General features: G+C 36.8%; 1 protein-coding gene across 1 annotated transcript in view; it reads left to right on the top strand.

The window, feature by feature from the left end:
* The window catches only part of LOC306850453 (A-kinase anchor protein 6-like), a gene marked incomplete at its 5' end in the record, with an annotated part of 108,482 nt that overhangs the window by 85,426 nt on the left and 8,504 nt on the right, over nt 1-14,552 (top strand). Inside the window, 2 exons of the mRNA XM_079386106.1 lie at nt 1,606-1,860; nt 11,904-12,119. Coding sequence (XP_079242232.1) covers nt 1,606-1,860; nt 11,904-12,119 — 471 coding nt within the window. The remainder of the gene's footprint in view (nt 1-1,605; nt 1,861-11,903; nt 12,120-14,552) is intronic.

The following is a 14,552-nucleotide window of genomic DNA, read 5'->3' as shown; positions in this document are numbered from 1 at the left end:
ACTCTGTTTTGTGTCAAAAGCTGCACTTTTTCACACACTAATGTCTCATAAAATCACTATGAGATCTGATTTTGCCTCAGTCAGCCCAGCAGAAAACCTCAACATTTGTTTTCGGCCAGAAGAACCCATTTTCACATTAAAGCTAAAATGTTCCCTGTCACTGAGTCCATTTTCTTTGCTATTAACACTGTGCTGACAGGAGAGGAACACAGATGTGTTAATAAAGGCCGATCATGGGGGAGAAGCTCAGGCCGGATGCATGCGGCCAAACCCTGAGAACTTAATTGATACCGCATGCTGAAATAGCCACTTCATTGCTGCATCATAATCACATCCGTTTCCATTCCAGCTTCTCAAAACATGGATCACATAAAGGAAAGGACAGCCAGTGTGTGTATTAATTGGATAATGGTGTGTATTGTGCTTGCAATTGCCATCTCAGTATACAAGGTTCAACCTGTCTAAAAAGTGCGATTGCCATGCAGGTGGGAATACACACAAACAGACAAAGGCACACAAACACACACACACACACACACACACACACACAGGCGCGCACACAGGCAGACTGCAGCTCAGCATGGTTCTCGCTTCTCTTGCTGTCAGTCGGGGAAAATTGTTCAGCGGAGCCCATTTCTAAAATCATTGGTGTGTTTTTTTGCGGCTGATTGTTTGCTATTCAACAAACATTTGAATGTTGCTCTAAAATGCCACTTTGTGCGATGAGATTTTAACCCCTTCAGACTCATCAGATGAAACAGCTTGTTATCAGACACTTCAGGGGTGCTGCAGCCTTGTAGAAACGGCAGTCATCACCACATCTCACTTCTTAATTAAACACAAATAATAGGGGTTAATCACTACGTGTAAAGCAGTTCCATACATTTAAGTTAGCCTGATGTATAAATGCATTTTGTCTTTAATGTGTTTGTATGTTTTGTGGATCCACACTTATAAATATTTATCGTAGTTTGAATTTGTTTGTGAAAAGACCATAGGAAAAACAATGGACCTCAAAGTCATGAATATGTAAATGTGACTGTGATTTCTATAAAAGCTGTTACTAGCACTCCCCACTTTCATTTTATTTTATTTTACTTAGTTTTTTAGTTTTATTTCAATTGATATTTGATGTTATGTTTATTTTATTTTATTGTGTTAAGTTTTGTTGTTTTCTAAATTTTTATTTTATTTTGTTTAATATTTAATTAGCCTTTAATTGTATTACTTTTTGCTTTATTGTTTTTATTTAATTTTTTTACTGTTTATTTTTTGTGTTATTTAGTTTTCTTGCTTTTCATATTTTTATTTTATATTGTGTAATATTTTATATTTAAAAAAATAATAATTATTTAAATGTTATTATTTTTTATTATTTTATTTTATTTTATTTTTGTATTATGGCTATGACATGCTGTTCTTGTATACTGTCTCAGAACTTTAATTTTTAAAGATCCCTAGAAGATGAGTCTAAATCCACACTATTTTTACCAAAATGCCATTTTCATGACAGTTGGTGTTACTGTAGTAAAACTGTGGTAAATTGAGATATTCTGTCCATGTTTGTGTTTATAATGTTTGACATCTCTGTTTGTGTTCAATCAGAAAACCCTGGCAAAGCATGTGGAGCCCAGTGTGGGGCAGCGGAGTCAGCGTGAACTTCTGTCTCCAGACACCAATAGGATGGTGACCCAGCTGGAGAGCCGGATAAAGGAGTTAAAGAGCTGGCTGAGAGAAACCGAGCTCTTCATTTTTAATCTGAATCTCAGACCAGAAGCACAACAATGTGAGAGCGGCACTCAAGACGCTGATGACCCACAACACGACCCACAGGCCACCAAACAGCTGCAGCACTTCAAGGTGAGTATGAGAGCTGAGTGTCTGTCTAGAGTTTGTCATCTTAGCAAATGCAATGGACTGTGGCCTGTTTTACCACATGTTCAGATCACTGTTAGCAGACACTGCTCCAACGGTGTCACTGAATGGAATTGCAAAAATGATAACTGTCCTCAGACAGGTTTTCTGGTGTTGTAACCCAAACATTCAAACTCTGCAACAGGTGATCCATCACCACTGTACCCTTGAGCAAGAGAGCAGGTTACTCCAGGAAATCTAAACCTGTAGCCTACACGGCTGTGTTTTTTCATGTTTCCATGCATTGTTCATATGGTGATATGGTGATCTAGCCAATAATTTAATGAAAGTTAGTCTCACATCACAAAGCACAGTGGCTCTCAACTTGCTTTCAGGTCGTATCACTAGCGATATACTGATATATCAGCCAGCCGATATTTGGCCATGTTGAGATTCTCAGAATCAGCCAATTAAATGTTGCGCTTGTTCTGTGTCCATTCAAACATCTACCTGCAGCCTTGTTAAGAGATTAATTTATTAGTTTTCCTTTTTTTGTATGATTTTTTCAATTATTGTAGTTTAAAAATTTTTTTTTAATAAAATTTACTATATATGTATAGAGTAAATGTATAATAAATGTAAAGGGTTTTCTCAGGATTTTAACTCAAATAATCAGATTATTCTTATATCAAATAATAGGGGATTTGATGTCTGTTTTTATTTTTAAAAAAGTGCATATTTTTTTACTTTTCCAAATTGCCTTAAATTTTGTAACTATATATATATATACACACATACACACACACACACACACACACACACATATATATATATATATATATATATATTTATATGCATATTAAATTATACTATCATTAAATTATACATATTATTATGTTACATTTACATTTTTAGCCCACGTGAATCTGGAGCTGCAGAAAGCTTTAGTTTTTAATTGAAATTCCCTAATTTACAATCATTTACAAAAGTTATGCATCTCCTGCCGCTTGCGTGTTTGATTATTACATCATTTGATGTTGCTTTGCAAAAAGGGCTTAATGCTTTCAGCTCCGTTTAACATATTTTACCGTTTATACATCCGTTCAACAGAATGGCATAATTGCATGATCCGTAATTTCCGCAGCCATTGGAAATCAACATCAGCCATTGAAAACCCAGCCCCTGGTCAACCACTACTTATCAGTAACTAGCATAACACTTGCCTGCAGCTGTTCATTGGACATAAACTGTGCCTAACACTTTCACTAAATCATAATACATGCTTAAACTAGCGAACATGACGGCATCATGTCAGGTAGTCTGAGTGTTTAGCATAAACACAGAAAAGAAACTGCTTAGTCAAACTGCAGAGCGCTCTCTAAAAATAACCTGCTTCACTTGAGCCGTGCTCCTTTAATAAATACAGGGCAAAAAGCACACATCAAATCCCCTGACTGAAAATCTATATGAAATAATTATTTGAGTTAAAATCCTGAGAAACAGCTTGGAGTATTAATCAAGACGTGTCAAAACACAGGTAGCGGAGCTGATTACATCCACCTGCTGAGTGACAAACATAAGTGAGGAAAAGCTTTAAATATACACAGGGCTAAATGAACAGGAGGGGAAATAAGGCTGGCTTTCTCTTTTGATCAAATGACACGGAGCCAGAAAGGCTCACATTGATTTCTCAGGGAAAGTCTGGAGAAAATAATATGATAATTAGAAATATTGGTATGTGTGATTTATAGCAACGGGGCAGTTGTGGCCTAATGGATAGAGAGTCGGACTTGTAACCTGAAGGTCGTGGGTTTGAGTCTCAGGTCCGGCAGGGATTGTAGGTGGGGGAGTGAATAACCAGCACTCTCTCCACCCTCAATACCACGACTGAGGTGAGACCCTTGAGCAAGGCACCGAACCCCCAACTGCTCCCCGGGCACCATTGGCTGCCCACTGCTCCGGGTGTGTGTTCACTACTGTGTGTGCACTTGGATGGGTTAAATGCAGAGCACAAAGTCCGAGTATGGGTCACCATACTTGGCCACACACCACTTCCCTTCCCTTATATGAACTCTGCCATGACACTAAAAGGGATGAGTGTTTAGGAATGAAAAAGAGAATGATTACATGCGTCTAGTTTTTTTCTGACCGCTTTTGAAGCGTGGCTTACTGGCGTGATCACAGAGCGGTTGAAACACAGCATCAAATGGCTTTTGCAGCCCGTTTTACTTCTGTAATCTGACATGTTTTTGTAAAACAGTGTTTTTATTGTGAAATAATGTGAGCCGGAAATTTATTTTATGTTTTAGTCTTGATCGTTGAAGGTATGTGAACCTTGCATCACTCACATTTTGTTCTGAAAAAGTAACAATCTAGTTTTATTATAAATAATAATAATAATAATAATATTTTATTAGTATTATAAGAAATGATTATTAATAATATTTATACTACTACTACTAATAATAATAATTATTATTATTATTGATATTACGTATAGATTATTATTGTCTATAAATAATAATAGTATTTATAGAGATTATTACAATTAAATATTTTTTATTTATTTTAAAAATTATCTCTATGAATTATAATACATAACTAATAATAAGAACATTGACAACAACAACAACAACAACAACAACACTAATAATAATAATTATTATTTATTATTGTTATTTATGGATTATTATTTAAATGAAATGAATAATATTAATTTATGTGTTGTAATAATAATCTCTATCAATAATCTATACCAAAAGTTTTTTAACTACAACAACAATCATTATTATTATCATTATTATTTATATATTATTATTGTTGTTGTTGTTGTTTATAAATAATAATTATTATTTATAGAGATTTTTGTCATTAAATAATATTTATGTATTTTAACAATAATCTCTATAATAGTCTATACATAATAATGAAAATATTAACAATAATAATAATCATAAAATAATATTAACAATTATTATTATTATTATTATTATTTAAATTATAATAATAGTATTTTTTAATAATAATCTCTATAAATAATCTATACAAAAAGATTACAATATTAACAACAACAGCAACAACTATTATTAGTATTATTAATATTATTATTTAACTTTACATTTGCAGAAAAAAACTTCTGCATATGCATGGCAAAACTAGACATACATAAAATGGAGTAATGGTAAACATTTTTGTATGTTTAAATTTTGTGCATGTGAGAATTGTTTTTTTTTGTGCATTTTTCAGTGTATTCAATGGCTCTGAATATTTGTCATATTATAGTAACATATTGTATTAAACCACTTACACTCATGGTTGTATGTGTGATAGTGATTTTACTGTATTTAAGGGGCTGTTAGTCATTTTAACATTTTTGTTTGGTTTTTGTCCGACTGCTTTGATTGTTCACTGACATGTTATTTGTGTGCTAGTGATAGTTGTTTACTATGTCAGAAAGGGTCAAGGGTTTGAGATTGCCCTGGAAACTTTAGGAGAATTTAGGATCATTTCATCCCATATTATTGCGGTTTAATAGAACCTCAGTTTTATCCATGTTTTGTGTTGTGTAAAATCTCACGGCTGGAGCTGCTGGAATGTGTGTCTGTTCAGTGTAGATCTCTGATGCCAATAAAAGCCTGAAATATGTGTAAAAGGAGAGATAGTGAGACACTTCGTTATGAGTAACAGGTATGGTCACCCTTTAAAATGTCATCATAAAAATGTCCATCTTCCCCTGAATAAAAAGCATTAAGTTCTTTACTTGCTAGGGGGGAGTGAAGTCGTCTAAAATTAGACTCTATTGTATCTTAACCTTCTCTGGTCAGACGGTTCAGAGTGGTTGGCTGCCAATTTCACTTCTTTCATTAATAACTGTCTTCCCTTTAATAGTGTGCCTTCATGATATTAAAACCCCAGGGTTGGACATTTCCTGTCAGGGAAAGGAGAGATGACGGGAACCACATGCCAACTTCGGTCTTTAGTTAACAATTGTTTTATTTACAGAACCTGTTGTATCCTGAGCTGGAAATCTGAAGATTTTTGTTATCTCTATAAATAGAAGCTCTGTTTCAAAACCTAGTGAGCTTCCTACCTAGTCGGTATTTAAGGCATCAGGAATGTTGTAGCATAAATAGTGTGGAATTTATATGCTGAAGTTTGTATATAGTATTGAGCCATAGTCATAGTCGATGTAGGAAGCAGCACTTATACCCAAGCTAGACCTTCTTCTTTGTCTTAGCTATTATCGTCTTTTTCAGAGATCGCTGTGCCATTTCGAGCAGCACCGGGAGCCTTTCAAAAACACCTCCAACTCCAAACCACGTTCCCATTAAAGGAATTTCACGGGAGAATTAGACTAAATGGAAGCCAGACTGAATATCTGTGGCAGCGCTCGAGTCGGAGTCCATTTCCACGTCTCTCCCCGGCACCTTTGATCAGCTCGCCGCAGCGTGGGGCCCCGGGGCCTCATCCTCCGGGTCCCGTCCGGCTGATTGAATGTGACGGCGCAGATATAATATCAATACTTTCTCCATGATTAGGAATAAGGAACTCCTGTTCTTTGGCAAGTGCTAACCGCATTAAGTCAGTTCTGGGACGGGCGCTCGAAAGCGGCAAACGCAGAGTTAGCGTCTCATCAGCAAGTAATGGGGAGCAGACAGGTGACAGGCCTGTTCATTACACACACAATCGACTGGCCGCACAGACACACACACACACTTGTGTGCATAGTCGTATTTTTCATTATACGTCCATGCCGCTTGCTTTCATTTACAGGCGCTAATGAGAAAATGTCCCCATTGATGGCAGTGTTATCACTTTGCTGCCATTTGTTTGCCTTAGCGCGGTAAAGACGACGTCTGCCGTTCGTAACACATTAGTCTCATTTTGAAAACACTGTCAATTTTTTGTCTTAAAGGGGGGGAAATAATTAAAAATAAGCTTTCTTTAACAGCAAGCTTTATGGAAGGTCACTGACAGCCCGACTCAAACCAATGCATTTCAGACTCGGCTAATTTAGAAGTATTTGAAACAATGAACACGTCAAGCAGAATGCAAAACAGGATCCTTCATTTCCCTGTATTATATGACTAGCGTCAGTCTGCTGACATCGAATTTCGGTCAGTTAGGTTTGCTTTTATTGTCTTTGCGCTCACTGCGGTACGATTTCTCTCTATTAGCGCGTCGCGGGAACGAGGCCTCGACTGACAGCCGTTGATGAAACTTGAGCCGGTCGGAGCCGAAGGGACGTGTCTGGGAACAAATGGCCGACATGAATTCGTTATACTCATTTGCGATAACAAGTGCTTGTGGTTTTAATTGACTTAATCAACAAATAGAATTAATCAGAGATTTCTAATTAATGGTAATTGATTGAATATCCACTGGGTCGCTGTCAGAGCTCCGTTCCCGTGTCCTTGCCGTCACTGTAGGGGATTTGGGGCTCCGCTCCTCAATCTTGCCGAGATTAATTGAAAATGTTAAAATTGCTGTGGCTGGAAAGAGCGAGATGAAGTGTGCGCTCGTTTTCCCACCGGAGGACGGGAAACAAATACCCCCGAAAACGAAAGAGCAGAGCCCTGGCATCTGGCTTTTTTTCTAATCCTCCGGAAAGCGCGTCAGCGCCGGTGCACGCGTCATTTAAACTCTTCTCGCACTTAAGTCGCACGGAAAAAAAATGTCAGACTATCATAAGGCTTAGATTTTAATGAAATTAAGTGGGAGGGAGAGATGGGGAATTGGAGTTTAAAGGCTTTAGGCTGCGTCTGGATGGAGGCACGGTCTGTTCTCATTTTGTGTTGAATAAAGAGATAAGCAGTTTTTTGGAGGAACACTCTTGGGAGGTCTGTGTAATACACATGCATCTTCACGGCTCGGCTCTCCGCCTCAGGTGTGATTACAGACTCTGATAGCGAGAGACCTGTAGATTAATACTGTACACCAGATGGATTTAGCCACACGATAACAGCCAGGGGAGTGAGACGAGAGAGAATAGTCGCACTGCCGTTCTGGAGATTGTGTTAGCACCTAAGCACGACGCGAGGCGGCTGATCCGCTGATAGCTTTATTAAAAAGCACCTGATAGATGATCCGCCAGTTCTTACAGTGGATGGACAGATGAAGGGGTAACTTTTTATGTTTTGTTTCTCAAAATACTCCCCAGAGGCCGTTTTATCGCTCGGTTCTGAAGCGGACTTCCAAAAATTCAGGATAGTTTAGATTTAGTTTTATTTCTTTTGGTTTCACTCTGTTATTGTTAGTTTCAGTTTATTTAGTTTCTATTCAATGTAATGTTAATTTCTAGCCTGCTAAAGTTCATGTGTTAATTTGTATTATTAATTACATTACAAAAATCTAGTGACATTTTTATTTGCAATGCAGGTTGGTTGTAAAAGTTTATATCATGCATCAAAAACTGTTTTTAATTATTATTTACATTAGTTAATTATATTCTGATTGAGTTTTGTTACTGTTGCATGAAAATATATTTAGATTAATATATATTTTTTTCTTATGTTCCAAGTCATCCAGTTTCCATTTTAGTTTTTGATAATTACGGATAATAATGCTGATTTGAAAAAGCAATTCATCTGTAGTTTACTGGACTAATTGTTATTTAAAGTTGCTTAATACGTACATTTATTAGAGTATTTACAGTCACCGTTGTGCATGTTCTGCATTTTACAGTGGCTTTGAATGCAAATACAAATTCAGAAGTTTGAGTCAGAAATACAGCAATATTTGACATATAGAAAGAGTTTTGAGTTGTAAACTGTTTTAATGTGTGAAGCAGCTCATATCATTGGTTTTTGAGAGAATTTGATGAGAAATGTTTGTGTTCCTATGAAGATGTCTGCACATTACTGAGATGTGTTGTGAAACTGGGGTCTCCATGTTGTCTCGTTGCTGTCTAGGAGAAACAATCGAAACACTTGTGATTTTTCTTTCACAATATGATTTTCTGTCACTCTCTGTCTACCTCTCTGGGTGTTTTGATATCTGACTGAGGAACCAGGGCCCACTGGCCCCCCGCCAGCATTTCAGTCTCAGTGCTGGTTTGTGGGTCTGAAATGGAGTCATTGTGTGGACTCACATACTGGAGGAAAAACAGCCTACTTACTGCACCATGTGTTTGGAAAAGCTTTTTAGCAAATATTGGCGCACTATACTGCACTGTTCCTCTTCCTCAGTAAGACTCAATCAGTTTATAGGACCCAGTAATGCAGAAACAGCGCCATATTTCAGGTGTTTTGGATATCTGAAACCTCATTGTACAGTGAATGTTTTGTGCTGTTTAATCTGAGGGCACCTGATTGAACATTGTCACCTGTATTTCATTGACATATCTGAAGGGCGAAGTTACACGTTAGAGACTGAGTTGCCTGAGACAGACATTTCAACTGTTAGATTAATGTGTGGTCCATATCGCAACTTATTCTGATGAAGATATGCTCACTTAGACTGGAAACCTTCTGACTGACATGTAAGTTGACCAACCTTTAGAATTTATTTATATAAATAAAAGGAATGCTTCATTATATCACATTGTCTTTCAAGTAATGTTTCACAAATTCTGTTTCATTTCATTTTGAATTCTAATAGTCTATTCTAATAGTCTATTTTTTTTCTATTAAGAAAAAAATAAAAATCATATTGAATCTTAACCGGATACCGATTTTCCACAAGTGGGTGTGATTCTTTGGGTCTTCATGAAATGTCTGTAACATACTTCAGTTAAAATTCCTTTTAAGCTTTTCTGAGCTGGCAGACATGCCAGAAGCTTAACTAATAATTTAAAAAAGTATCCCTTAAAGTCTTTTAAAACCTTTTTTTTTTCTAAAAGTCCTTAAAACTAGATAAGTTCACTGTATATGATATGAAGACATGTTTTCATAGATTGTCTGTTTAATACGAGTATATTTTGTTCTTGTTTATACTTAAAACGTACTAAAAATCTGCCAGTGTAGCAAGACAAAATACACTCGTGTTGAAGAAACAAGTAAATTTATCTTGTTTTAAGAATTTTTAGATGTTTTAGCTGGAGAATAAGATGAAATACTCTGTTTAGTCTATTACCATGTGGTGAAGTCTTCCTAACATGCAGTGAGAGAATAAAATAGCATATTTCACCTAGTTCTCCTGTTTTTTGTGCTTGTATCTAAAGCTGAGACTACAGGCTGAATGACATCTACAAGTCTAACTTTGACTGAGACAAGCTATTTTAACATCAGATATTTACATGTCTTTAAGAGACCAGGACACTACATTTTCCAGACACCGTATGCCATTAAAAAAAAGTGTCCATTTGAGTGCCGGTTTTCCATCACCTCCCACGTTTCTATCTGTCAAAGTTTCAACTCTATCAGTGCGTTCGGTCCTCGGCCTCCTCTCCGGCACGCTGCCATTGCATTTTACAGTCTCATTACATGTTTAAAAGACACGGGAGAGGGAAATATGTTAAAACAGAGGGGCCGAGCACTCCAGGAAAAATAAAATCCAATTTAAATGTAATGGTGAAATGTAATGGTGTTTAATATTTATTGAAAAATGTACAGACAATGTAAGGCGGTGCTTTTCGGGGCTGGCGGGATTTGCATAAATTGTTCTCTGAATGTTTTCGTCCCATAACGCACATGGAGTAGCACCGTCTCTTCCCATATTTAAACGGGATTTTGGTGCAGGTGAGAGAGCGTCAGAATACCTTCAGCCCCAGAACATGCGTTTGTGGTCATCTTTGGGAGAGTCTGTATGCTCTAGCGGTTTCATTAAACAAGTGTCATAGCTGGACACCGAAGCATGGGAGTGTAGCTTTGGCCTTTAAATATTTAATTCTGTCGTGTTTATGGGGAGAGGGGGATGTGATTTACACGCTCCTGACAGGCTGAATTGTTGTGGAGACCTCATCAAGCGCACGGGAGTCTCTCTTTCTCTCTCAATGTCATTCTATCTGTCTCTCTCTCTTCATTCACTATGTTCAGTCATGCCACAGAAACTCTGAGGTGCTGTGAGTTCAAATGCATGGCTAGCAATAAACCCTATGTTGCAGTTGTGACAAATGGTGGAGAATAGTTCATGGAAAGTTATTTTTGACTGTGCTATATTTTTTGTAGCTCAGTGTTTTTGTGTAGCAAAGGGTTTGTGCACCGACACAATTATTGTTATTTTGCATTGTGTATAAGACCTTATACTAAATAGTCTGATTCGTTATAGCAAATTGTTCCATTTGAACTGTTCATGTCAATGAACCTGCTCCAAAAAATGATTCACTGATTCATTTGTCATTAAATGAATCAAGTGTTCCCGGAAGTCCCTGCAGAGTATTAATTTAGTTTTGTTTTTTATTTTTGTAGCAATTTACTATACTTTAATTTTGTCTTTTGTAGCAAAAGTTACTTTTCTTTTGTATTCATTTCTATCAGTTTATAGTTTTAGTTTTTTTTGTATAAATCTTTTTCTTTTTTTATTAATTTATATCAGTATGTTTTTAGATGTATTATTTATGTCCTTTATACATCTTTCTATAAATGTTTTTTTTTTCTATCACTGTTTTTTTTTAGATATATTATTTAAGTTTTTAATACAGCTTTTTTAAATTGTTTTGTGGTTTTTCCATTCATGTCTGTGTTTTTAGTTTTATTATTATGGTTTGTTTATTGCTGTACTAATTTCTATCATTTAGAGTATTTCTTAGTCTTTTTTTAAACAGCTTTTAATGTTTTTGTTTTAATTTCTATCAGTGTTTTTTATTTTAATTTAGTTTTTTGTAATAGCTTTTAATCAATGTTTTTACATTCATTTCTGTCATTTAGGGTGTTTAGTTTTATTATTTTGGTTTGTTCTTGGCTGTAGTTTTAACTTTACATTATCAGTAGCTTGTATGTTCACAAACTGCAGATTCAAAGTTGAGCTTTTAGAGTTAAGCTTTCTTTCATCAAATTCTTTGGCATTAACACATGAACCCTGCCCTTAACCTGACGACAGGGATGTTAAACCCTGTTTACTAACACAGTCTATGAGTGCATGAGAGGACTGACCTGCTCCTGTCTCTGCAGGCTCTGTGTATGGAGGTACGGGGCAGACGGAAGGGCATTTCCTCCGTGCTGAGGCTCTGTCAGAGGCTGCTGGATGGGCCTGAACAGCAGAGCTCAGAGGCAGAGCGCCAGTCGCTGCAGCTGCTGCAGGTCAACCTGGAGAGACGTTGGGAGGCCATCGTCATGCAGGTCCTTCAGTGGCAGACCAGACTGAAAAGCTCGCTGGGCAGAGACCAGGTCACATATGCTTTACACTACAGTTACAAGTAAACAAGATAACATACGTTGTGAATATAAACAGGGTGGTGCATGCACAGGTAGTGCTGTCTCGATATCCACGCTATGGACGGTTTAATTGTGTTTATGGTGGAGTGGCATACTAGAATGCATACTGTGTACTGTATATTGTTTTTAAAAAAGTAGTTGTGTGCTCTGTTTGCATTATTTAGCACCTAATTGACTAAAGGAATTATGCAAATCGGTGCAAACAAGCTCAAAAAACACAATTTGCATGATCCAAATACACACAACCACCTCCTTTAATTAAACAAAATTGTTTACCTCCTATTTTCCATAATGCTAAAAAACGTGCAATCTATTAGTAAATTGTGTCATTTTAATATGCATGGTACAGAGCTATACCAGTGCAGATAGTGTAAAGTGGCGTAACTGTTTAGTGAATTCACCTCAGTGAACAGTATGCAGTGATAAACAGTAGTATTAGGGTGATTATATGTGTTCTTTTTCGCAAACATGTCCTGGCTGGGATTTCTAAATTGCCTAAAATGTCTGGATTGTGAATGTATTTTTGTTTTTTTTTCATGCTTGCTGAATGTAATGACTGAAAAATAGTTTGACCAATAGTGTGGAGGGATTGTACATAATTAACCAATTATGGCATGCAAGAAGGTGGGATCCACAGAGAACGGTCAAAGCCATGCAATTACACACACTGTATGTATGAGAGTATGTCAACATGTCAAACCCAGACATTTTAGGCAATTTAGAAAAAACAGGACATATATTCACCCTAAGTAGCATGCTGTGTTATTGACACATAGACCTCACCAAGTGCGCATCCATCATGTCCTTAAAATGCACTTATTTTGCAGTATTTGCTATAAAAATATCTAAATCTTTCACAATACATTTAAATACTGTATCAGTAAGGAGACTCCTTCCTAATGCAATTATAATTCTAAAAATCAACGTTCTACTATGTATTTTATTGAACCCACTGAATTGGCTTTTCAAAGATCTCCTTACATGTTGCTGTGCTCAAAGGAAGCTGTCCAGAACAATTTGTTAAGCAGAAATACACTAGTTCCAATAATATAGTGCAGCGCCGCTGTAACAGTGCAATAAGAATGATGTATAAGGCAGGGAAAGTGGCCACATATTATTCTTGAATACACATAGTAAGAGGATAGCAGCTAGATGCGCTCCCCAGATATTCACTGTACTGTGAACTCAATCGATTACAGATGCTGCCAGAAATAACTGACTGTTCTTAATGTATACTGAGTAACCCATAGCAATGAAATAACTTGATCCTGTGTCCCCATCCTGCACTGAAAGGGAGGAAGTAGTCTCTTAAAGGATATAACATGTGCACATACCGTGTTCACTGCCGTATAAAAAGACTTCCCATCCTGAAAACGGAACCCTTAACTAGTCTCTTATTGTATGTGTGGGACCGTTACAGTGCGTGTTAAACGGGGGAGTGGGCAGAGGGCTAGACTTGGCCTTTTGTCATGTAGATGTTGTGCATTCCTGCATGGCAGCAGCAGGGCTCTGGGGAGGCTGCGTGCTTCACGTAGAAAAGCCCAGCAACCCGTTTGTGAACGTCCACTCACTTACACGGGGAAGACAAATTACTCGCCCCTCGCTCAGCTTGACCTTGCGGGGCTGATGTGCAATTTCACTTTTTGTGGTCGCAGAAGAAAGGAAAAAGAAAAATAATAGGGAGAGTTTGTTTTTGTGAATACAGTACACTTTGTGAGATGATGAAATAGCTGACTGTTGAATGCTTCAGGAGGCCTTGCTCACAACAAGTCTGGTGTCTGAAAAAAATCTAATCGTTACTCTTTCATTTTTTTGGAGGATTTTTTTTTTTTTAGAATATCATGAATTCTGTTTGAAGGTCAATGAAAGACATAATGGTTTTTAAGTTCACTTTCACCTGCTCTTAAGGGAGTGGTAAACCAGTGAAAGAGTGACTGTTAAAAGGAAAAAAGCTTTCAGAAGAGTTTTAATTGACACCGTCAAGTTATTACATTATTTCACTCTCAAGATGAATAGTATAGCAGACACAATGCCTGCTATTCAGTCTAAAAAACTCAGGCCATACTAGACAGTCTTGTTTAACCTTCTACAAAATAGCAAAATGACTTTTGTTATGGCATAGCTAAAGGTTATAATTAGTCTATCTGATTAAAATGTTATGTGCTGCAGTCGAGGTACAAATGTTAGCTGAGGCAGCTAACTGAAATTATTTTTATTTGATTAGACTGATTGATTGTTCTCACAGTTGAGGGTTTTTATCATGCACTAGTGATCCAAGCCTTTGCATTAGTATTTTCCTCATCAGCAGAAAGAGAATAAACAGAAATCTAATAAAAATTCATTTTATGGGATATATGACATACAAAGCAAGTGTTAGATTTGCCA

Source organism: Barbus barbus, assembly GCF_936440315.1.
Source record: "Barbus barbus genome assembly, chromosome: 30".
NCBI lineage: Eukaryota > Metazoa > Chordata > Actinopteri > Cypriniformes > Cyprinidae > Barbus > Barbus barbus.
This window is presented reverse-complemented; position numbering and strand designations above follow the sequence as displayed.